The sequence below is a fragment of the Mustelus asterias genome, chromosome 14, assembly GCF_964213995.1.
Source record: "Mustelus asterias chromosome 14, sMusAst1.hap1.1, whole genome shotgun sequence".
In the NCBI taxonomy this organism is placed as follows: Eukaryota; Metazoa; Chordata; class Chondrichthyes; order Carcharhiniformes; family Triakidae; genus Mustelus; species Mustelus asterias.
In genome coordinates this window covers 24764525-24790541 of record NC_135814.1, presented here as the reverse complement: position 1 = coordinate 24790541, position 26017 = coordinate 24764525, and the positions used below count along the sequence as shown (strand labels likewise).

Genomic DNA, 26017 nt, shown 5'->3' with positions numbered 1-26017 from the left:
GTGTGGGGTTACAGGAATAGGGTCAGGGTGGGAAGGTGGTCAGTCAGTACAGACTTGATGGGCCAAATGGCCTCCTTCTGTACTGTAGGGATTCTGTTCTATTCTAATGTGAAAAATTCTGATACTGTCCAAAGGAGACAGTGTGAGTGATTATCTTATGTAATAATCAAATGAACAGGATAATGCCTTTAAAACGACTCTTTCAAATGGGTACATGCTTAAGTGGAGTCAACAGTATCAAAGTAAATGGTTATAAAGTATTCCTACCTACATTGGCTGTTCTCAGTGTGTGACTATTCACTGTTTAAACAAATGCTAAAGTAGTATTTATAAAGTGAATGTGTGGCACAAAACATACCACTATGAAAAATGCAGTGCTTGCAATGACATATCTGACAGTCTATGGCAAAATGTTCCATGCTATATCTGATGCAAGGCCTCTGACGGCTGTTGCAAACCTTCCCAAGTTTGAAGGTAAACACTGAAGCATGCAGTGAATTTATGGTGTACAAATATCAGCGCAATGGCTGCCATTGTGAGAGAGGCTCACCATTTTCCTCCTGCCCATTGGCCTCTGGTGTTCCATGCCGGGACAGTTCCTCGGGTGCTTCTGGATAGATAATGGCTGTATCACTCCGCTGTAAGTATTCCGCAATGCTAACCGCATGGCTGTCTCCTTCTTCAAGCTTCCGTTTGGCAAAATACTCCTCAAAATCTGACGTGCAATCTATACTCTTTCCTAAAATAATACATTGAGAAAAGGAAGGAGGAAGAAGAATGTCAGTCCAATCTTTCTGTACAAGCCAGAGTGACTTGGCATCTAGCAGGTCACAATGTGCAGTTCAGAAGGCCTGCAATTCTACTTGGAATTTCTGCTTCCCCATACTGTTTAGCTCTTGTGGGAACTCTAACTGTTAGGTGGAGATAGCTGAAATAATCACAAACAAAGCAAATAAAACCACAGTCTTCATTAGCCAGGAAATGACAGGCCCTTATTGGTACATGCTGATTACAAGCCTAAACTGCCTGACTTGCTGGCATGCCAAGTTTTACTTCTGTTTTCCTCAGCCTTGTTATCTTTCAGGGTTTTTCCTTGAATTTTTTTTTGTTACAGACATTTCAAACTTACGCTGGAAACCTAGGTGCTATTTAAAGAGAAAAAACATTTACTACAAGAAACTATGTATTTCAGTGACAATCTGTCTGCCTACAGCTTCTATGCTCCCAGAAAGAGGATTTTCTCTCCAGTCCAGTAACTACAAGTTTGTGGCATAAAAGATAAAAGTTTGGCAGTGTATTGACACATTATAGTAGTTACTGTCGCATACTCTGTCACACAATAGGAGATAAATTGGATCGACACTGAAAACAGGCAAAATTAACATGTGCCTGTTGATTGCAATACAGGCAGCACGCAAACAATGTGTGCCTCTCTTTTGAATGCTTTGAGCCAATGCTAACCAAGGATGACGAGTGACCTTATCGAGGTTTATAAAATCACGAGTGGCCTAGATAAGGTGAATAGCCAAGGTTTATTTTCCCCAGGGTAGGGGAGTGCAAAACCAGAAGGCAAAGGTTTAAGGTGAGAGGGGAAAGATTTAAAAGGGATCTGAGGGGCGGCTTTTGTACGCAGATAGTGGTGCGTATTTGGAATGGGCTGCCAGAGGAGGTGGTAGAGACGGGTACAATTCCAATATTTAAAAAGACATTTGGACAGGTAAATGGATAGGAAAGATTTCGAGTGACATGGGCCAAATGCAGGCAAATACGACGAGTTCAGTTCAGGAAACCACTTAAAGCTAGCCCGCATTGCTTAAAGCTAGCCCACACTGCTCAAAGCTAGCCCGCACTGCTTAAAGCTAGCCTCCACTGCTTAAAGCTAGCCTCCACTGCTTAAAGCCAGCCCACGCTGCTTAAAGCTAGCCCACACTCCTTAAAGCTAGCCCACACTCCTTAAAGCTAGCCTGCAACTCCGAAAGAGGAAGTGGTTTGTAGTCAAGGCAGATGCTGGGATTCATTTTTGAAGAGAAACTAGGAAAGAGGATTGACACAACAGGAAGAGCGTCTGCTCCATGTTTTTTGGAGCTGAACTGGAAGTTTTGGTGAAGGATATGGTAAAGAGGAAAGTTCTCCTGTATCTGCAGAGGAAGGAGACCTTCCAGACACCTGGTCAAAAGGCAGTAGGAGCAGGTAGCTATGAAAGTCAATGTCAGGAGAAAAGCCTGAAGACCTGGATGCAGTGCCACAAGAAATATAATGCCCCCACATGAGTGGTCAAGATCATTAAATGAATCTTCAAATGTCACAGCTTACCAACTGCACCAGCAGCCATGGCCACTGCTCAAATAATCCCCCATTGCTCACCCACAAATGATCTCTATCAATCAGGCCTCACAGCAGACTGTGGAAGTATTGTTTCAGCATGACAATGGTCTGCTCCACCACATTTCACTTGGCAGCGTGATTTTCATTGGATGCAAACTGTGCAGAGGTGGAGTTGCACACCAGAGTCATAAGCCATATTGTCAATGGATAGCCCTTGTCACCCAGTAGCCACCCTTTGTTTTGTCTTGGCTTAAATGCAGTGGACTGCCATGGAATGAAGGCATCATGATTGCTGCCAGGATATTGGACACTGACTTGCATGACTCATTGCCTATGTTCATGCACCAGCTGGACGTTGAAGGACTGGAATTAATTTGGTTTCTGGCATATGGCATAGTTGACATGTGACATCCAGAAAGCTAAATGCATGCAGTCAATGGCACCCTACACTCTGGTATGTCCTGCAATCCTAGCAAAGATGTGTTTACTCCACCTATTTGGGTTTGGCAAGAGAGACGGAAATGTTGTTAGCTCGCTTTGAATAGAAAACCTGAGTGATTTCCTTCACTCAATTATGTGTGATTGGCAAACTGTGATATATTGCAAGTATCTCCAGCTTCAGCCTGGAAGGCATCAGATGCATAAAGTTTATCGCCATGGTGAACTCCCACTGGCAAAGTGGTCCTTGTCCTGCTTGAGGTTGCAGTTGTGGCTGCAGCATTTTTCAGTGAAGATCTCCTTACTACACCTCACTGATATTCAGCTAAGACAGTTGATCGCAAAACACCAAGGCTGGGTATAGTCCCCCACTGAGAGCCCTTCTTCTCCTTCATCATCCAGCAGCTTGACTTCCTCTGTTTGGCCTCTGTTCATTCTCCATGCCATGTGGCACTCCAAAAGGATCGCCTACTTGTGCAACCACATTTGGGAGCAACTGGTTCGTGTAGAAGCCTTGAATTCAACAAAAAGTCCTTCAGCAGATGCTTACAGACTTTGGCAATTTGAAAGGGCTATAGGAAAGCCATAAACACTTATAGCATAATAACAATGGCCAAATGGAATCAACTAGTAATTAATCTGCAAGGAGCTAGTCTGATGATCACTTTAAATACTGCTTTTTTAAAATTCAGTTACGGAACATGGGCATTTATTGTCCATCCCTAACTAGCCTCCATTTTAGAGGGCATCTGAGAGTCAACCACATTGCTGTGGGTTTGGAGTCAAATGTGGGCCAGACCAAGCTAGGACGGAAGATTTATTTTCCAAATGCACATTAGTGAACCAGATGGGTTTTTATGATAATCGGCAATGGTTTCATGATCATCATTAGACTTTTAATTCCAGATTTTTACTGAATTCAGATTTCACCATCCACCATGGTGGGATTTGAATCCGAGTCACCGGGTCTTGCCCTGGGTCTCTGGATTACTAGTCCAGTAACAAAACTGCTGTGCCACTACCTCCCCAACTGCTGGGTGCTGGTGGGGGGCTCACACCAACTACGTGGGTGCTAATGCTGCACTAATATGACACAGGCACAGTTCACCAACAGACAGTGTTTTGGAGCCATAAAATGGCAAATTTACAAACCAAATTTCTTGCTCAGTGTATTAGAAGAACAACAACATTCCTTCATGGTGAATTCCTGAATTATCAAGGGGAATACCAAGTTAAAGCTAGGTGTTTTCCCACTGTGTTACCCAAAAATCTTCCTATGTTTCTTAGTGGCGAAGTCGAGAATAACAGGTCAATTATCTGCACTCCTCTACATATTAAGCAGAAAAATGGCCAGCAATGGCTCTCATGGAAGTTATAGTGTTGGAGTGGGTAACAGGATTGGTGGTATGAATGTGAAGAGCACAGAGTTGAGTGGAGCACTCTTGCTGCAACTGGCTTGACAGAAAAGTTGTTTTTATTTTTAAGTTCCATTTAAGTTCCAGCCAAAGGGACCACTGAAAGATCACAAGTCCATCAGGCCTTTGATAACATATTTAATAGATGATGTCTTTCAATAGGCATTAGGCTGCAAATTGATATATTCAAGCAGCTTTATCATTTTTTTAGGCCACAGAAAAATGAATGCACAAAGCCCGAACAGACTGGATACAGATCCCACTAACTTGGGATGCTTTGAACCTATGTTACGCTGAAAAATGGGCACAATACATCCCAGTCTTTATGCCATAATCTAAGCTAATGCTTCATTACAGCATTGAGAGACTGCTGCATTGTTCCTACTTATTTTTCAAGGCCAGCATGGTCACTAAACATAAATACTAACAGTCCTTGAGTCATGATCTAGTCAAGACCAAGGAGATAGAACACATTTATTTGTTCCTACTCAAGTGTACTTATCTATGGTAAAATGGAATGCCAGATCTAAATCTAATCACCCGTGCTCACAAATTTGCACCAATGGACTACACACCCAAAGCTATCAGAAAGGTTATTGAAATGGTGGTGCTGTGTCCCGTAAAGAACAGGTAAAAGGCCATAAATTCACAGTCCGGCAGAAAATTATAAAAATAAAACTGCCAACCATTTGTCTAAAGGGATGAAGTAATAATAGGGACATTTGTGAATTACATTTCCAGCATGAATTTAAGCAAGTACTGAACAAAGGAAAAGGTCTCAAATTTTACAGTTTTTTCCATATTTATAATTTTCAAACTTTCATGAGAACTTTGCAGTTAATCATGTTAAAGAATAAAAGTTATGGGAGTTTTAAACATTTATTGGCAAAATGTTGCAGCTGAACATCCTATGTGAGTTGGAGAAGCTGCCCTTTCTTTGAAGGTTTGAGGAAATGCAGAAACACACCTGCTGATTGGGGTTTTAGGAGTGGAAAGTGGCCGAAAATATGTATTTAAATTTATCTTTATTTCTGATGCATTTGCAAAATCAGAAACAGCTTAGCTTGTTGCTTCTGTTTATTTCAAAACCTGTGACCAGTTTTCACGAGATTAGCAAAATATGTCATAGTGCAACCAGCTACTGGTAAAGTTCCCATCTGAAGCTAAATTTAGACCGAAACGTATGTCTCTGTGGTTCAGTGTCGCAACTTTGATTTGCATTCTGGAAAACACCTTGATGAGCTGCACAAAAAAGTGTTCAACCTACTGACTGAGAGAAAGGAGCTCTTCTGCAGACACCTGCACCAGGACTGTGAGCTTTCAATATTATTGCGCTATGGCTTTGACGAAAGCTCTTTATCAGGTGGGAAAAATGCTTGGAATGCCCGTGAACACATGGTTGCAGGAATGAGGTCAGCCCCCACTTACAATCAGTTGTTGGATTTACCCAGGATAGCTTTGAACAGCTTAGATCGGAATTAAAGGGACCCGGCTCCGTAAATGTCCACTGTTTAATTTACTGGTGTTTACATATAGAATAGCAAATTTAGACTGCAGGGACACACAAGCTTAAGTGCATCTGCGGCTTTCAAGCCACACACAAGGAACTGAACACATTTGCTTGGTTGGGCGTGAAGCAGAGGCAGAGGGAGAAACTGGTGGGAAAGCACAAGAAGACTTCAACTTTAGGCCATTCTGAATCCAGCCAAAGCCCACAGCTTCACTGGTAGCAGAGTTTCACACAGCCAAGTTAAGACAGGACAAAGAATTTACTTTGCAGTGAGCCTTTTATATCAAAATATCATACTTGTGTAGGGGGCATGAGGTACAGCTGATGTGGTACTCACCTGTACCGTTGCCTCGACCAGGCTGGATTGTGGCTTCAGGCCCCATAGTGTCATACTCTTCCTTCATTTCTTCTGTAGAGAAAAGGGACATAAGAGGCTCAGTACTTGTGAGCTTTTATTGTGGTGTGATAACCTGCGCAGCATTAAACAGCAAACCCCTGGCAAAGTTAACCACAGGAAAGGGTGTTCTAAACACTTGCCCAATGTCTCAGCCTTTCCAATGACTTCTGTCACCCTGGGTCAGGCCAGTACAGCGTGGCAGTGAAAAACAGTGAAGAAACTGAGGATTGAGAAGTGTCAGGCATTAAAACGTAAGAAAGGCATAGGCTTTAATAACTAATCAAACCCAACAATGTTAACTAATCTCACAAAGACAAACACTGAACTAAAGGTATTTCTGGGAAGAGACCAATCAAGATATAACTATTGTACAGTACTATTGCTCATCTCATGTGACTCATGTGAGTCATGAGCATCATAAGTTTTCCACCTGAGGGCACTTGAACCAGCTGAGGGAAAAAAAGACCGACTGTATTTTTTTTGCATAATACCAGTAATGCTCACAATTTCTACTTCACTTACTTCCTCAGTGTCATTTTTAGGTAAAGGGTGAGTGAAGTTGTAATGTCCTGCGCTATCTGTTTGCTGTGTTAACATTCATAAATATGAACAATGTTTACAGATTGCTTTCTCGAGCTCCGTTTTGTTGTTGCAGTTGCATAGACTGTGTGGCACCTTTAGTTAAAACCGCTACAATCATGGCCTTGTAAACAAATCAGACTCAAAACAGAAAACGCACACTGTGTAAAAGAGGCAGTATCCTTTTGGTTGGTCCCTGGAGGGCAGCTTTGGAAATAAAAACAGCACAAACATGCTTTTTTTTTCGCATACCCCCATCATTAAGTTCAAAATAATCTATGTAAATAATAGGACAGGCATAGATGACAGATATTGAAAGGCCTGACCGTTTAGCACTGCTGCATGTTCTCATCACAGATGACGAGAGAGCAGTGAGCTTTTCTGTATTTTTCTTTCAGCTGCCATGCATAGACACTGTGATGTTCAAACAGCCTAATCCAAAAAGGGATATTGTTATTTTCTTAACAATTAAGAGAGCAATGAATCTAATGCACTAATCATTGTGTGTTACTGTCTATCACGCATGGAAAAAATTTCACAGAAGTACTTGGTTCTGGACAAGAAGGGTTGAACAAGCAAAAGGAGCAGGCACACAGGTGATTTATTTGAGCGTCTGTCAGTGATAATGATGTCATGTTTTCCAGCACACTGTGTCCACCCCATTGTGGAATAAAAGAATGTCAAGGACAATTCAAAACACAAAACTTTTATTGTGCTGTAACCGGAAGGAACAGTAAGAACTCGAGCAGGTCAACTATGCTCTTCAGCTGAGAACCTATTTCCTGCTGACAAAAGTATTGTAACACAGGAGAGAGAGAGAGAGAAAGGGAGGCAGTGGATCTGAAAGCGAAGGCAACTTGAGCTAGTGCTCGGGCAGAAGAGTTTTTCTTTGAGTGGCACAAGAATGAAAATGACCAAAGGCCTGGCAGCAACTGGTCAGATTTGAAGCAAGAGATGTGTGTAAGTGTGTGTTGGGGACGGAGAGGGAGAGGGGGAATGCAGTTGGCAGGGACAGGATGTGTTGTATATACCTCAGGTAAAATGATATAATCAAAGGCAGCATCTATGTTGCAGGAAGGTAGATTTACAAATACGCCAGAATCTGCGTTGTTACTATGTGGCACCCAACAACCAGGGCAAGTCGAGGGTCTGTACTTGTGCATGAGAGAGAGTTAATTTTGAATGTTTGCTGTTTTGGGGTCCTCACCCAGCCTTCAACCAGTCAGCTTGTCAATTTTCTAATACCTACAATCTGATACTTTGAAATGAACATTCAAGAATCAAGCACAATAGTACCCTTACCGTCAGGTACTTGGGGATAAAATGATTCCTAAGTCAAAAAGAATCTTACCAATGGCAACTGTTTTCTATCAATTTAACAGAGCTTTTGCAAATAGGCACAGAAACATGACATTTGGTCAATTTATCTCTATTTCTAATGGAACAAAATCTGATTTCAAAGCTCCATTTTAGCTGGGGTGGGATGTAAAGTTCCATATGAGAATGAACAGGTAATAGCAACACAAGTTGTCTTTATGGAGCATGTTTAAGGTAGGGAAACCACTAAAATATTTCACAGGAGCATAGTCAGACAAGAGTTGCCACTGAGCCAAAGAAGGAAACATCAGGACAGTGTGATCAAATGCTTTGTTAAAGAGGTAAGTGTAAAGGAGGGTCTGAAATAGATTTGGATCGATGGAAAGATTTAGGAAGGGAATTCAGACTTTAGGGCCAAGATGGCTAAAGTAATGACCATCAGTGAAGGGAGTGGGCGATTCACAAGTGGCCAAGTTGAAGGAATAGCTTTAGGATGTAACTTAAATCTTCAAGGACATAAATGAAAAAGAAAGGAGTTTGGAGCTGGGGCAGTATTTTCGAAGGATAGATGGGTGAAGGGTAAGTTTTTGATGAGCGGTGGTGATGATGGCATGTTTGATAGAGATCTATGGCTGGGATTTTCCAGTCCTGCTCATATGGATGAGGAACCATTTACAATAGCAAGCAAAATAGGGGACAGGAAATAAAGCGGTATGGTCAGAAGTTTAGTGGGTACAAGGTCAGGAGAACAGCAGGAGGTTGCCATGGACAAGATGTGTTTGGAGAGGGCATAAGGAGTGACGGAGATGTTAGAGAATGATATGAGTTCAGGTGTGGGGGTGGGTGAAAGTTCACTTGGTGGGCAAGGGGAAGGAAGGGGTGCAACAGAGGCAGCTGAATTGGTGGTCCCAATTTTCCTTTAGCAGAGTTGTCAAGAAGCAGATGTTTATTCTGTTTGAAATGCTTAAATATTTGAATATTTCCAGAAGAGTGAATGGTTTAATGGGGACGAACCTAATGCATCTTTTACACTAGGTTTGACGAGAAGAGTTGGCTGCTGACACATGAGCTGTTGGACAGTAAATGGCAAACTCAAAATAACTGCACTAGCTTTGCAAAGGCTGGCAGATGAGAAAATCTGATAAATAATGGATTTTACCAACCATAATCTTTAATGGATCTGATAGGTTTACGTTAAAGTTGATGTTGGCTACACAAGACCAATATTGGGAGCTGACAATATTCGCCCCCAATTCTTTCTCTTGCTTATCCCTAATTGACCTTTGAACTGTATGGCTTGCTCGATCATTTTAGAGGGCAATTAAGAGATAACCACATTGCTGTGGATCTGGAGACACATGCAGGCCAGACCAGGGACAGATGGCAGATTTCCTTCCCTGGAGGATATTACTGAACCGGGTGAGTGTTTACAACAATGATGGTTGCCATTACCAAGACTAGCTTTCCAATGCCGATTTTATTAACTGAATTTAAATTGTACCAGCTGCCATTATGGGATTTGAACCCCTGTCCACACAGCATGAACCTGGGCCACTGGATTACTAGTCCAGTAACAGGGACGGCACGGTGGCACAGTGCTTAGCACTGCTGTCTCACAGCGTCAGGATTCCGGGTTCAACTCCGACCTTGGGTCACTGTCTGTGTGGAGTTTGCACATTCTCCCTGTGTCTGCAAGGGTTTCCTCCCGGTCCTCCAGTTTCTTCCGATAGTCCAACGATGTGTGGGTTAGGTTGATTGGCCAGGCTAAATTAACCCTTGTGATAAGGGGGTTAGCAGGGTAAATATGAGGGATTATGGGAAGAGAGCCTGGGTGGGATTGTGGATGGTGCAGACTCAATGGGTTGAACAGCCGTCTTCTGCACAGTAGGGATTCTATGGTTCTGTGAGTATCACTCTGACACTGTCTCCCTTACATTTAACATGACGATAAGGTGAGATGAAGAAAGATGGGAGGAGGCTTGTTGGAGCATTAAGACCAGCATAGATTTGTTGGGTTCAATTGTCTATTGCCGTGCTTTAAATTCTATGTAATTCTATGTAAAGCCACTTCATAAGATGGATACCGCCGAATCATATTTAAACACGTTTTCATATTCATGCGTTCTTTTCTCAGGTTTCTGGAAAACAATGTATGTGTACCAATTACCTGTGTATGTACTGAAAAAGCACCAGTAAACCGAAAGGTCACAGAACTCTGAACTGGTCCCAGCCGTCAGAAATCAGGAATATTAGTGAGTCTTGAACACATGGATCTGGATCTTTATCATTTTATCAACTATACATATTTTTATTGGCAGGGGAGGTGGTCTGTACAAATGGTTGCATCTGGATGTTGCATTTGATGTACCTGTGAGTTTCCAATTCTATTCAGCACCTGAATCATGTGTTATTATAGAGAGCACTGATTTTCAGTTCCTGGTTCTCCATTCATTGACTGTAACCCCTACATCCCTACTCAGTCACTGCACCCCAAGGGTGATGAGCAACTCACTTGCTCATTTGAGATACGGGGGCGAATTTTCTCTTTCCACCTGCCACGGGAATCTTAGCAGGCGAGAGGCGGACCATGGAAAGGTTCGTTGACCTCGGGCGGGATTTTCCAGTTTCGGGTTGAGCGCGGCCGGAAAATCCTGCCCGCATTCTTTCAACCAAAGGGTGGGTTTAACATATTCTTAGATTGATTCAGAGTACAACATTCTGTAAGTTACACCCGTAATCGACAGTCTGTGCAATTGTTGACCTAAACAAGCCATAAATCTCAAATGTGGAAACCAATTTCCATTCCAAGTCATATTTTAATGAAACAGTTGACAGTCGTCCTGTACCAGTGCTGAGGGTTCTGCATTGTTTCAGATATCATGAATGGTCACTAATCTGTTACTTATTTGCATTTAAAGAATGCCTTTGGCTCAGGGAAAGGGTTAACATGCAAGTAATGAAGCAGGCTACTGAATTTCTAATGCCTGACCATTTCTTCAGAATGTAGCCTCGACAGCTTTGCAGTGGGCGTCCTGCATGTTCTCTTGGGTGACCTTTCACTAGCCCATTGTATTTATTAGCAATCTGGATTACTGCCCAGCCTTAGTGAGGCTGGTATGACGCTGCCATGCCTTCACTTGTGTAGGCACAGCCTGTGTATAGATTGTCTACACATAGTGCTCTGTTCTACGAGAACCTTTAGCATCAATTGCAACAGTGCCAAACAGTGGTATATTTCTAATTTCTTAGTGTTTACATCATAATTTAGAGAAATAGAAAAGCTTAATAACATAACCTCAAATACACCAAGGTACTGAACTGATACTCTGCAAGGCAACACTGCCAAAAGAGTAGTCCACATGGGATACTGCTGCCAATTAAGTTGTGTACCATCTCTCCATCCCATTCCCCACAACATATTGTAGATTTTCTTTCAAATTACTTTTCAATTGGCTAAAGTGCTCTGGGCTAGGGAAGGAAAAATTAGATTGGTTCCCATCCTTGATGACTGTACCCAAGTCCCTACTGGTGGTGCCCATTTGAGGACAGCAGAAGAAGATAACAGCAGGGTTTGACTGCAGTATCTACCACAGTCAGGCGACCTGTTTATGTACATGTGAACAATGGCCCCTTGAATAAGATATCAGAGGACAACAGCCACACATAGAACCCAATACTACTAAGAAGAAAAGGGTGCAAAATCAAACAAAGAGTCTTCCTGATTTGGAGGATTTGGGGAAAATAATTAATGTCCTTGGAGGACTCTTGTATCTTCCTCACCTCACTGAATAGAAGCCCTTATGTAAAAATATTTTGACAAGTAAAAATATCTGGTGACATTCCTTTCAGCAGCTCCGACCGACTGAAATGATTAAAAAATTTATTACAAAACAGTCTGGCAATTAAAAACATATTAAACAAATCTGCATCCCACCTCAACCTTCAACAATGTACTATCCACAGTACAATAAGTTTTTTTATTTGTTAGTGGCAGGTGAGAAGTGTGCAATAATGGGCATCATTGGGCCCATAGAGTCTGTTAGTAATTGGCAATCACATCTTTTATGGCTAATGTATTTTTCAAGGTACTATTATCTAATCTTTGTATTGACATAGTGCTTTATCATGTTGAAATATGTCAAAGCACTTCACTCAATTAATTACTTTTGAAAGGCAGCGACTGTGTTTTTATTTAGGCAATAGGAGAAGTTTCTTTACCCTTCTACCCATGCTACCTGCTGGTCTCATGCACCAACAGATGCTGTTTTTGACAGCAGCTTGGACAATGATTTTTTTGACTGAACAATGCTCTCTATTGTTAACGTCCATTAACATTGTCCTCCATTTCCTGAGTTGCCCCTCACAATTGCCTTCCCCTTCCCGGTTGCACCCCTCCCAAATGCATCTTCCTCCTCTTTAGCAACCTATCTAAGGACAACTCTGGCGATGCAGTGGTCCAACATTCATAGCCTCTAGTCAGAGAGCAGCCTGGGGAGATGTCCATAACTCACCAGTCTGATTTAAATGCAGCCTGACACCCAATATTGAATGCACCTCCGGCCTAACTGTTCAGGCGCAGGGATTAAAATTCTAGCCTGATGTTCTCCCAATATTGACTGCTGTGATGTTATGACAGCAATATTCTTGATTTACCTATTTTTAAAAAATCCCTTCTTGATAATTTGAACTAATTTGTACCACTAAGGTCCTTTAGGGATGGAAATCTGCTGTCCTTACCTGGTCTGGCCTACATGTGACACCAGAGCCACAGCAATGTGGTTGACTCTCAACTGTCTTCCAAGGGCAACTAAGGATGGCAATAAAAGCTGTTGTCCCATGAATGAACAAAAACAAACTATCCCATGGGACAAAAGTAAGTGTAGTGGATTGTAAATGTAAGAGCCTGCAAGATGTCACTTTGTCAAAACTGTAGTATTTTTGTTTGTTTAGATTTGGCGATTGTTCCTTTAATTCCAGTCACAACATACATGCAGTTGAAAGACCACTGCAGCGAGAAATAATGTCACAATCAAATTCAATACCTGTGTTGCTAGACCACATCAAACTCATTTTTATAAAGTAAAGTTTATAAAATTTATTTATTAGTCACAAGTAGGCTTACATTAACACTGCAATGAAGTTACTGTGAAAATCCCCTAGTCGCCACCCTCCGGCGCCTGTTCGGGTACACTAAGGGAGAATTGAGCATGGCCAATGCACCTAACCAGCACACCTTTCAGACTGTGGGAGGAAACCGGGGCACCCGGAGGAAACCCACACAGACACGAGGAGAACGTGCAGACTCCACACAGACAGTGACCCAAGCCAGGAATCAAACCCTGGCGCTGTGAAGCAGCAGTGCTAATCACTGTGCCATCCATACGGTTTTTTGAACCGTCAGCTGAACCAAGCCACTTTTAGATCAACACAAGCTGTTGTTCGGTTAAACCTATTTTTAAAACAAAGTCCCTGTTTTGAAAATCCAAACAAGCAATGGCAACTGGTTAAGAGTGATTGAAACCATGCATTTAATGGTACTGAGAAAACTCAGCCGATTAGAATCTTCACGGGAAAAGGTAAAACAGATTAGCCAGAGAAGAGTACAGGAAAGAAAAGGACCACATGCATAAAAGTATATTTAAAAGAACAACTTTGTATTGGATTGCAACTCTTTTATTGCCTATTCCACTTAAGGAGTTAGATAATACTTCCGTCTGTAAATATGTAATTGTATTATACCAGTTAGATTATTTGCTTGTTCACTTGATATGTTAAAATTAAAATGATGTAATGTTCTTCTGTTTTTAAACACTTGAGAGCGATCCTGTGGAGTTAGTATAAATTCAGATAGCTTTGGAATCAGCAGATAGGATTTTTTATTTGTCATCCCACATTTGGTACTCTTACCTCGCTCTCACAGCTGGATAGACACTCATAAATATGGGGAGTTGGGGCTCAACCATGTGACATGTGACAACTGAAGTAATCTAGAGTGGGAAGATTAGAAAGGGTCCAAAGATTTAACAGCCACCATGAAAAGACTCAAACTGCCTCCAACTTTAGGTCAGTGAAATGTAGAAAGGGAGCTTTTCCACCAGGTGTTAACACGAGAGGTTAAGACGTGGACATAAACTGAGAGACTTAGCAACATAACCTGAATTCTTCTCAAAGTGCTACTGCCTGAAAACACTCCCACAAAGTTAATGGGATGTTCTGAAGAAAGCAAGGCTTTCATTTATAAAGCAATTTCCACAATGTCTGGACATCCTAAAGTGCTTTGCAGCCAATTAAGTATTTTTGAAGTGTAGGCATGGTTGTAATGTAGGGAACAAAGTATGCATTTATAGAGAACAAAGATCAAAGAACAGTACAGCACAGAAAACAGGCCCTTCGGCCCTCCAAGCCCTCCAACTAGACCAATTGTTTGTATCCCTCCATTCCCAGGCTGCTCATGTGACTATCCAGGTAAGTCTTAAACGATGTAAGCGTGTCTGCCTCCACCACCCTACTTGGCAGCGCATTCCAGGCTCCCACCACTCTCTGTGTAAAAAACATCCCTCTAATATCTGAGTTATACTTTGCCCCTCTCACCTTGAGCCCGTGACCCCTCGTGAACGTCACTTCTGATCTGGGAGAAAGCTTCCCACCGTTCACCCTATCTATCCCCTTCATAATCTTGTACACCTCTATTAGATCTCCCCTCATTCTCTGTCTTTCCAGGGAGAACAGTTTACCCAATCTATCCTCATAGCTAAGACCCTCCATATCAGGCAACATCCTGGTAAACCTTCTCTGCACTCTATCTAACGCCTCCACGTCCTTCTGGTAGTGCGGCGACCAGAACTGGACGCAGTACTCCAAATGTGGCCTAACCAGCGTTCTATGCAGCTGCATCATCAGACTCCAGCTTTTATACTCTATACCCCGTCCTATAAAGGCAAGCATACCATATGCCTTCTTCACCACCTTCTCCACCTGTGCTGCCACCTTCAAGGATTTGTGGACTTGCACACCTAGGTCCCTCTGTGTTTCTATACTCTTGATGGCTCTGCCATTTATTGTGTAACTCCTCCCTAAATTATTTCTTCCAAAATGCAGTATATGGAACTTCTAATCAATTCACAAGAGTAGCAAATGATATGTTTTTTTTAACAAGTAACCATATGACTCAAAGTGTAGCATGTAATTCATACTGCAAGAAAAGAGACAGGGATTGCACTATATGTTGTGTTATATGTAAGGTTAACAACACCAGGAATCATTATTTTAATTAGACACGTGAAAGGGATTCAATATAGAAGATTAATTTTAAAATGTTAGTGCTTTCCGTAGGAGTTGCATTTCCTTTAGCAATCATCTTCTATCCTAATTAAACATATTTATCTTTCTACGACACTCAGTTATTTCTTTATTACATTTTAACTTAACTGTTAACAGTTAAAAATCTTTCAAGCAATAATGAATGGAATTGTGAATCATCTTTACTGAAGCGATGAATTTTTTAAAAAAATGTTGACATATCTTTGAGCGTAAATCTATGTGTGATTGTGAATTATTAAATTCTCAACACCTAGCATATAATCCACAGGTTTAAATTAGTAACATCAAATGTTGTGATAGGTTTTGTGTCAATGTGTTACCCTCCTACCAGTGCCAACTCTATATAGCAACCCTCTACACCATACTCGTAAATACAAAGCTGATTCTCCATGTAGTTGTATAGAAAATATTACTGTGGTGTAGTCCCCCGGGCTAGGAAGAGTAAATATTAGCCCAGGCTCTTGCTCCTGAATGCTATGTCATGACTACTGCTGGTGATGTGTACAAGTGTGGATGTTGGTTAGGCAAAGGTATAAAGGACTTATGAAACCAAGGCGGGTGAATAGAATTAAGATATGGTCCAACTGAACAGTGGAGCAGACTCAAGGAGCTTAATATTCTACTCTTGTTCTTACATTCTTGGGCTTTCCAGGTTAAATGTTAGGCTGATCTTATCCTAAATACATTAATACTTGCTATCTGAGCATGGAGGCTCACCTGCCAAGAATGCCTTTCCAGATTTCAATACGTATTGTGCACCATTTCCCACCCTTCTGCCAGAAGATCAAAATAACAGAATGTTCGCTTTGGATGTTAATATTTCCTAGATATTAATACAGTTAATAATATGTCATACATCCAAACACTATTGTCCAGTGATGCCTATGAAGAAAGGCATGAAACCTGGATGGCAGAAGCCTTTCAGCAAATGACGTTAGTTATTTCAAAAATGGACAAGATACCTGACTGTCCCTGAGTAAGGCGTGGGCCTGAATTTTTCGCTCATTGGGTGCGCGCACTCCACGGGCCCAGAAGTGGATGTGAAACACGCTTCCAGCTGCGATCGGCCCCAGAAGGCAATTTTGCACAGGCTGGCCAATTAACAAGCAGCCAGTGTGAAATGCACTCTGGGAAAGCTCAATGCTGTCGGAGAGGCTGGGGAGAATGCGGGTGCAAAGAAAAGGGAGCGTGTGGGCTTGTGCTTCTGATGTGCTCCCACAGGGCACAGCCACAGTGGAGCTGTCTTAGTGGGCTGTAGACCTGCAAAAAATAATTTCCAATAGAGCAACATTGCAAAGGGCATCTAGGCAGCACATTCAAGCACAAGCCAGAGTCCCCAGACACCTTTTTAAATTTGCTTGACCCCAGACATTCCATCCCATCCTGGATTGAGGCTGCAGCAGCATGTAAAGGCTGCCTGGCCAATCACCCACCCGACGACCCTTCAACGGGCTATGTACAATTGTATTCAGTTGATCCCTTAACGGGCTAAATTGCCTGCTTGATCATCAGTGGGTGCGCTTCTCACTTTTGCGTACGTCTGCCGACTGAAATATTGCGCAAATGTGCGAGAATGTCAGGATTTTCACATAATTTCACGTGCTTCCGGGTTCATGGTGTGCGCCCAGCCAGCAACATGAAATCCCGGTCTTGGGAAGGCTGATGTAATCTGCCTGTATTTCTGCTGGTAACTACATGAGGAGCAGTGCAATATGCCGGGCTGCCTTGATCATGGGCCCATCCAGCCTGAGATGCGTTCCCCCATCCCTTTCCTGGGGGTGCATGTGCGACAATCTATTGCCAGGCCCTGCTTTTTTAGAGAAGTTTTGAAACATCCCACAGGACACCTACTTCCTGTTTTCAGGTGGTCAGCGATGCAACTGCCATTTGACAGTTTGTTTTACACTTAATGACTTGCTGCTCCAAGTGGATGTGGTCATATTCCCCTGGAGATCTCATCCATAAGCTGCAGTTACATGCACAAGCTCATGGACATTCTTCAAATAGTGATGCAAAATCAAAAGTTGCACAGTTTAGAACCCTGGTTTAGAATTTTTGAAAGTTTTGCAATCCTTACTGCCTACTGTGGTGACAGAGCTAAGCCATTAAAATCATAATTCCTCTGGACACGAATTGAAAATTGCTCTCCTGAAAGTGGCCGTTCCTGCTCACGTCCAGTTCTAAGAGATTGCCAATCATTCTTCATTCATGATCCTTTGTGTCACCAAGCTGTTTACCAGGGGGGGTCATCATTTGATGATTATTAGTGTACAGAGAAAAAATCAGATCTTTGAGCAATTGACTGATGGAGCAGTAGAGAAGCTCAGGCCTCATTAACGTTGATGCTCAAGGAAAGTGTGTTCATACTATGGCCAGACAGGTTAAGTCTCAACTTATAAATCCTACCCTTCTACGCCAATTGGCCTCATTAACATTGTCTATCCACTTCTAAATGGGTGTCCACTGCAACAAAGAACAATACAGCACAGGAACAGGCCCTTCGGCCCTCCAAGCCTGCACCAATCATGTCTTCCTAACTAGACCATCCATTTGTATCCCTCTATTCCCAGTCTGTTCATGTGGCTATCTAGATAAGTCTTAAATGATCCTGGCGTGACTGCCTCAACCACCTTGCTTGGTAGTGCATTCCAGGCCCCCACCACCCTCTGTGTAAAATACGTCCCCCGCATATCTGTATCGAACCTTGAACTTGTGACCCCTTGTGTTTGTCATTTCTGACCTGGGAAAAAGCTTCCAACTGTTCACCCTATCATTGCTCTTCATAATTTTATAAACTTCTATTAGGTTGCCCCTCAACCTCCGTCTTTCCAGGGAGAACAACCCTAGTTTACTCAATCTCTCCTCATAGCTAACACCCTCCATACCAGGCAACATCCTGGTAAACCTTTCCTGCACTCTCTCCAAAGTCTCCACGTCCTTCTGGTAGTGTGGCAACGTGCCAGGAGGCCAGTTAACAACTGACTCTAACACTGATCCATCGGCAGGAAAGGGTGCGTGATGGGAGACAACACACAAGCAGGCAGTGGCCATTCTTAAACTCGCAATTAGATGAAAAAAGGTAAGGACCCATATTTTGAAATCACTTCTGGGCAAAATGGGCACCTCAAAATTTCAATTGGGGACCAATGTACATTTAAAGGGTCTACCACTACAGATGGGCAAGTTCTCTAGCCCCCAATAGAAATCTCCTCCAATATGGCGGCTGCCAGAGTGCATCTCCACATCTCCTCTTTGCGTACCATGCCCTAAGAGGGCTTTGGCAACCACGGTCATGTCACGCTTGGCAAAGTACTGCAATGGTGCCTTCTGCAAATGACTGACCAGGATCTCTCCAGCTCCTACCACCTGCCATTGGCGTAGGCGGGTAAGATTTATAAGTTGACACTGAACCTCTTTGGCCACATTATGAACACACTTTCCTTGACCATCAAGCATAGAGTGGGACTTGAACCCAGAGTTTCTGACTCAAAGACAGGGATGCTATCCACTGTGCAACAAAATTGGGACCACAGTTTCCTAAAGAGGAGCGATTGGAAGCTTGCAATCCAGGCTGACCTTTTGCCTTCTTAGCCAGGATCATTGAGCCAATTAAAATGCTCCAGCTGGTCGAATCTGGAACTTTCCTGATCAATTAGATGTTTTCTTTCAATTTTTATTACTGTGAAAGTTTCTGTGTTGACATTGATAGGTTGTTCATTATAAAATAGGATCAAAATTACCTAAAGCCTCACAGTAGTAAATAATGTTTGTATGTATGATATATATGTGCATATATATATGCCTATATATTATGTAATATGTCAATGCTGACTCGATGGGCCAAAGGGTCTCTTCTACACTGCATGATTCTATGATTATATATATAATTAAGTAATGGCAAATCAACAATGGTCACAAACCGAAGTGACAGTGTTGGCACTATCTTGCATTGAAACACAAAAATAAATTCTGCGGATACTGGAAATCTGCAGTAAAAACAAAAAAATGCTGGAAATAATCAGCAGATCGACAGCATCTGCGGAGAGAGAAAACGTTTCCGGTCAAAGACCGAAAAGCGAAAAGTTAAAAACGCAATCGGTTTTAAGCAGTGAGAAGGGGGGGCGGGGGGAGGGGAAAAGAACAAAAGGGAAGGTCTGTGATAGGGTAGAAGACAGGAGAGATTAAATGACAAAAGAGTTGGTGGTGCAAGGCCAAAGTGAATGACAATGAGACAAGTAAAGGGACAAAAGCTATGTCTAGAGGAGGTGTGAATGTCAGAACGGTGAACAGCTGCCATCTGAAAGCAAATACTAGAGAAAAACGAGAGTAAAACCGAAACCTGCAAATGAAAAAAAGGAAACAAAATGGGGGCGAAATTACGGTCTGAAATTGTTGAACTCAGTTTTGAGTCCAGAAGGCAGGCAAGTGCCTCATTGAAAGATTAGCTGCTGTTCCTCAAACTTATTTTGAGATTCATTGGAACACTGCAGGAGGCCAAGGGCAAAAAGGTCAGTGTGAGAGCCAGGTGGAGCACCCTGTATTCACTCTGGTTTAGACCCCATGTGCTGTATCAGAAAGAGTAGACCAGCCAAACATACTTGCGAGATACAAATTAATCAATCTCCGGGCAAGTAATCCAATCACGGGATTGATGCCACACAGCTATGACAATCATCACGATTTATGCACAGTATATTAAAAATTTTGAGTCTCCTTGTTTGTGTTACACCTATTTCTGGTGTCAGGATTTTCAATGTCACGTCCCTTGTTATGTCTCGGTATAGCAGTTTAAGCTGCGCAGTTTGTATGGTCACCATTACAATTAACTATTAGTTCTCGCCCAACGCCTGCCCCACAGGCCGATTTGTTTTAAGTTCTCTCTCCAATGCCCAGCCTGAAGCTCTAGCCAGTTCTTTCAGTCAGCCCAGCATTGCAAAGCTCACCTGCCGTCCAAATTGGAGACCCCCCCTCCCCCTCACCCCCTGCCCCCAACCTCCCCTCCCTTCCACACCTCTCAAACCCAGCTCCTACTGGTCTAAAGTTCCTCGCCCAAATGGTGGCCTTCTGCCTCTCTTCATTCTGCCATCCTGAAGTGGAAGAAGCGCAAAGAGAGAAAGAAAGTGAGCAGAACTAGTGAGAGCAAGTGAGAGAGAGGAGGGGAGCAGAGGTAGAGAGAAAAAAAGTGAGAGAAACAACAACAGCAGGTCACAGATGAGACAGCGGTGAGAATGTGGAATTCACTGTCGCATGAAGTGATTGAAGCAGACAGCATTGACACATTAAAGAGGAGGCTCAATACATACATGAGGCTGAGATTTGGGGTTAAGGCAGGAGGAGGCTCATATGGGATATAAACAACAGCATTGATCTACATGACCGAATGTAGACTCCATCTAATTCTATATCAGAAAAAAGTCTCTTCTGACGAACCATGAAGTTGTACCACAGAGATCTATTAGTTTTGACATTAAAAATGTCAGTCCCATCAACAGTAATAGATTTCTTGCAGCTAAATTATATTTTTCAATGGAAAATATGACTCCAGCCTGGTTGATGAGGTACGTGTCCAACTGGTACTTCATTCCACCCCAACAGAATACATGGGGATGGATTTTATACGAAGAAGTTGGGGACGAGTGGCCCAGTAGAAACATGGCTCCGCAGACTGGCCGTTAATTGACGAGAGACAGAATTTCTGTCCCTCAGGGACAGGAAGTCCAACCTCAGAGAGCATCTGGCCAATCAGAGGCCAGCAGCTGTCCAGTACTAGCAGCACCAAAAACGGTAGCCACTGCCAGTACTGCACTCACGGCTTGAGGAAGTATTCAGCTCTGCATCAGGACTTTGTAAGTGTTTAGGGTCTTGCCAAGCCCCGGTGAGGATGGTTGGGGTGGCCAGGGTCGGAGACGTCATGGTGGGGGTGTTGGGATAGGAACCTGTGGGGCGTAACATTTCAGGGAGTTCTTCCATAGGCTATGGGGCTTATGGAGGGAGCACTGCCTGGTAGCTAGCACCAGCCCCACTGCCGGCAAATCTGCAGTGGTGGCGACTGGGCATGCAGGTAGACGGTGATCAAGTCATCCACTGGATTTTACATGCCCCACAGCTATCAAATCCACTGGCAAATGAGCATAATAGCCTGCCCATTATATCCAATTGTATTTTGGACTAAGGACTCCCCTGCAAAGCTTGTAAACAGGCTAAGCAACTTTGTATCCATATGGAATCATCATAAAATCCCAACAGTACAGAAAGAGGCCATTCAGCTCATCGATATGCAATCTTGGACAGTGTCTTCTCCTTAAAGGTCTTAGATCTTATACAAAGAACAAAGAAAATTACAGCACAGGAACAGACCCTTCGGCCCTCCAAGCCTGCACCAACCATGCTGCCTGACTGAACTAAAACTCCCTACTCTTCCGGGACCATATCTCTCTATTCCCATCCTATTCATGCATTTGTCAAGAACTCCCTTAAAAGTCACTATCGTATCTGCTTCCACTGCCTCCCCCGGCAGCGAGTTCCAGGCAGCCACCACCCTCTGGGGAAAAAACTTGCCTCGTACATCTCCTTTAAACCTTGCCCCTCACCCTTAAACCTGTGCCCCCTAGTAACTGACTCTTCCACCCTGGGTAAAAGCTTCTGACTATCCACTCTGTCCAGGCCCCTCACAATCTTGTAGACTTCTATCAGGTCACCCCTCAACCTCCGTCGTTCCAATGAGAACAAACCAAGTTTCTTCAACCTCTCCTCATCGCTAATCTTTTAGAAAATTTCCAAAATTAGTTTTGTTTTTAAAAAATGATTTGACCACTTAATGTTGATGATGGGGAAGATATTGTATTGTCATTGGATTACTCATTCAAAGACCAATGGTAATGCCCTGGGGTCCCCGGTTCAAATTCCACCACAACAGATGGTAATTAAAAGTCTGATGATGATCATGAAACCATTGTCAATCGTCATAAAAACCCATCTGGTTCATTAATGTCATTTAGGGAAGGAAATCTGCCATCCTTACCCAGTCTGGCCTACACGTGACTCCAGATCCACAGCAATGTGGTTGACACTTTTTTAAAAATGGCCTCCAAAATGACCAAACAAACCACTCTGGGGATTTCAGAATGGTAAACAGCTGGGGATGGGCAATAAGTGCTGGCCTTACCAGTGACATCCACATCCCATGAAATAATTTTAAAAATCAGCTGGAGGTTCTGGAGGAATTGTGGAATCAGGGTGTTTAAGGGAACACTATTAACAGATAGTTGTTAACATCGGGTGCTTTAATGTCCGTGTCAGCTGTGTTCATTCTCACTGATTCTGTTCTTGCACTATAGGCTCAGCAATTCCTCCAGGCTGACTCCCCTTGCTGGTGTCTTCAGTAATCTCCATTCCAACAAACAAAATCAAAAATTAACAGAAATAAAGACAAAATGTCATTCAACTTCATGATTATTCTTTCCTTCTGTTTAATCTGTAAAAGGTAAGGCAGCTTCCTTGACTCTTAGGTGCCTGCTTTTGTTTTCATAGAGTCATAGAATCGCTATAGTGCAGAAGGAGGTCATTTGGAATCTACACTGACAATAATCTCACCAAGGCCCGATCTTCATAGCCCCACATACTTACCCTAAGAGGCAATTTATCATGGCCAATCAACCTAACCCGTACATCTTTGGAGTGTGGGAGGAAACTGGAGCACTGGAGGAAAACCACGCAGACACAGGGAGAACGTGCAAACTCCACATAGTCAGCCAAGGCCAGAATTGAACCTGGGTCCCTGGTGCTGTGAGGCAGCAGTGTTAACCACTGTGCCATTGTGCCGCCCTTTCTTGTACTCACATGCTTGTTTTCTACACTGTATATGACAAAACTCATGAAAGACTGTCATTAAAATACTTTGATGAGGCACTGCAGAATGGTATGATGCATTCTGCAAACAAATAAACCAACAAGTGAATTTGAACCAAGTGTTGGGAGAATGGTATTTTCATAGATTTTATTTTGGGCTGTTCTTTGAGATAAAGTGGAATCAGAAAACATGAAGCAGATGCGCATCAATAATTTTTTATCATTCATTCATGGGAAATGAGCGTCGCTGGCTGGCCAGCATTTATTGCCCATCTCTAGTTGCTCATGGAGGGCAGTTGAGAATCAACCACATTGCTGAGACTCTGGAGTTACATGTAGGCCAGACCAGTTAAGGATGGCAGATTCCTTTCCAAAAACGACATGAGTAAACAAGATGCTTTTTTCCTGACAACCAACAATGGTTTCACGGTCATCAGTAGATTCTTAATTCCAGATATTCCTTATTGAATTCAAATTCCACCATCTGCCATGGTGTGATTCGAACCCGGGTCCCCAGAACATTAGTTTCTGGATTAACGATAATACGATTAGGCCATCACCACCCGCTAAGTAACTTGAAAATAAAATTGTAGCCATTTAATGAATAAATATTATTTTAACATTTGTTATTTAAGTATATTAATCTCAAAATCACAGTAATTTGTTTGAGATTTTCTTTAAGCATGCCATAATGCAGGTAGCCCAGACCTCCACTCGCTCTCTGCACATCTAGTTTGTAGATCTTTGATTGACAGGAATTACTGGCATGGAGCTTTTAATGTCACCTCACAGAAAGCAGAATGTAGTGTTAAGCTATAGCCTTTAAACAAGATGGCAAAGTAATGTTCCTTTGCTTCATTAAACAACAATAACTGCATCTGCACTCCTCCCCAATGTTATTCTTTAATTAAACTCAACACATCAGGTAGGTACAAGATTCTGACAACTGACAGAAAAACTCTTTTACGAGTTTGACCTCTGGATTACAGAACTACATCGGCTTTTGTAGGGTGCCACCAAAATACATATTTAACAATGGTTGAATCATCACCAAACATGTAACATTTGGAACATAAAACATCTGCAACACATTCCTCTACCTAACCAGCATTGTTGAGTCAAATGAATTAGAATGAAGAGTTTTGTGTGTGGACAATGTCATGTATTCTAATATTTCCAGAGTGAAGATCCAATAAGCAGTCCAGAAGCCAGACTTACCAGTACCATCTATTGAGACTGGTAGTGTCTCCCTGCTGTGCCAGGTGTGTTCCGTGCCGCAGTCCCTCTTCTCACCTTCCTCGTCCTCCCTTGGCAACAGTACTTGGTTTCCACGTGGGGAAGAATCGTGGTTGGGCATAGTCACTGGACTGGAATCTCTGTCCAGGGCGTTGATAATACTGTCATCTTCCGCAATGTGAAGCTTGTCTTCGTCATCTGTTTCTGAACCCGTATCCACTACATTCTCGTAGTTCAAAACTGCAAAAGAGAAAAGGAATTGGAAGATTTGAGAGTTACAAAAATGTAGGTAAAGCACGAAGAGAGAGGCTGAAGGTGGACTGAGTAAAAATCTTTGCCGTGCCTATGCTTTCTCAAACCTGGTCCAATCTCATATAAATTCCTCCACCCCGGACCTAGCGCCTGGTGTCTCACTTTCCGAATTCTTGAGAGCGCTGGCAAAACATGCCAAATAAGCTAAAAAAACATGCTTCAAATGTCAGAACAGCTCAAGAACCAAAATAAACCAGTTTATTTTGCCACACAAACCTGATGCACTTGCACCAGCATTCCTTAAAATAGACAGTTTATAAATAAGGTCTTTGAACTGAATTGAAGGTGGCTGCTTCTGCATTAGCTTGCCTTCCCAGTCATTCAGTGTGCATGGTAGTACATAAATTGTCCACTTTACCACTAGACAAGAAAGATTAGAGTAATAAACACAGGGACATTAGTTTAGCTGGAACAACATACCATCAGTTACACACATACAGACACAACACTGACAAAAACTGTTTAACCCGGCTCACAAGAAACACAAACAGACACACACAGGGCAAAATCTAATGTAGGTGACGGAGGTCTTGTCTGTTGGCTAGAGAGCTGGCAGGAGCTCCATGTCCCCTCTTTGCGTTGCCGCATTAGGTGACAATTAACTAGAAGGACCCTGGGAGCTGCCCTCCAACCAGGATCCAGCTGCTTTTCAGTGTTCAGCAGCGCCACCAGGGTGGCAGTGGCTGCTGCGGGTAATGCATGCACCCGATGTCCAGCATTGTCAAAGGGTCCAGGTCACAGGGGGATTACAAGATGGGGATCTGGGGTAGGGGGACGGGGTGTGGCACCCTTCCCCCGTCATCCCAAGATGGGTTCCTTGAGGGGGCTTTGAGTGTCGTTGAATGAGGGATTTCTCCCCCTCCTCCCCACCCAACCCCATGGGAAACCCACAAACAAGTCCTTGGGTTTCCCACAAGGTAGGTCCCCCACCTGCCATTGGGCGAATACCATCGGCCGCAGGATGAGGGCGTTAAATGAGCTTTAATTACCCATTTAGAGGCTTCAAATGGCACTGGTGCAGGAAGGCCCTCCCTGGGATTTAATCGGGGGAAGAGCGATGGTGGGGTCCCCTACCTGCAACACTCCTGCTTGATTGAATACCCTCCCGCTACTAAAATAACCACACAGGAGGACACACACACACAGCTCAGTAATATGGCCTCCTGACAAGAGGAAGGAAAACATCTCCAGCTAAATCGCAAAATTTTCAGGTTCATTTTGATTTCTGTGCTCTTAATAAAGAAATCCTTTGGCTTTATCAACTGAACCATCTCAAGTGGCTCTTGCCAACTATCAGATTATACAGGAGTGGCAGGAACA

General features: G+C 42.9%; 1 protein-coding gene across 4 annotated transcripts in view; it reads right to left on the bottom strand.

Moving 5' to 3' along the window:
- Positions 1-26017, bottom strand: part of zeb2b (zinc finger E-box binding homeobox 2b) — a 134985-nt gene that overhangs the window by 18227 nt on the left and 90741 nt on the right. For all 4 annotated transcript variants that reach the window (XR_013499502.1, XM_078228006.1, XM_078228005.1 and 1 more), the window contains 3 exons: positions 24368-24625; positions 6026-6097; positions 551-739 (listed from right to left, as the gene is read on the bottom strand). Coding sequence is in view for 3 of the 4 variants with exons in the window: in XM_078228006.1 (XP_078084132.1) it covers positions 551-739; positions 6026-6097; positions 24368-24625 (519 nt within the window). In the remaining variant the exon portion in view is untranslated. The remainder of the gene's footprint in view (positions 1-550; positions 740-6025; positions 6098-24367; positions 24626-26017) is intronic.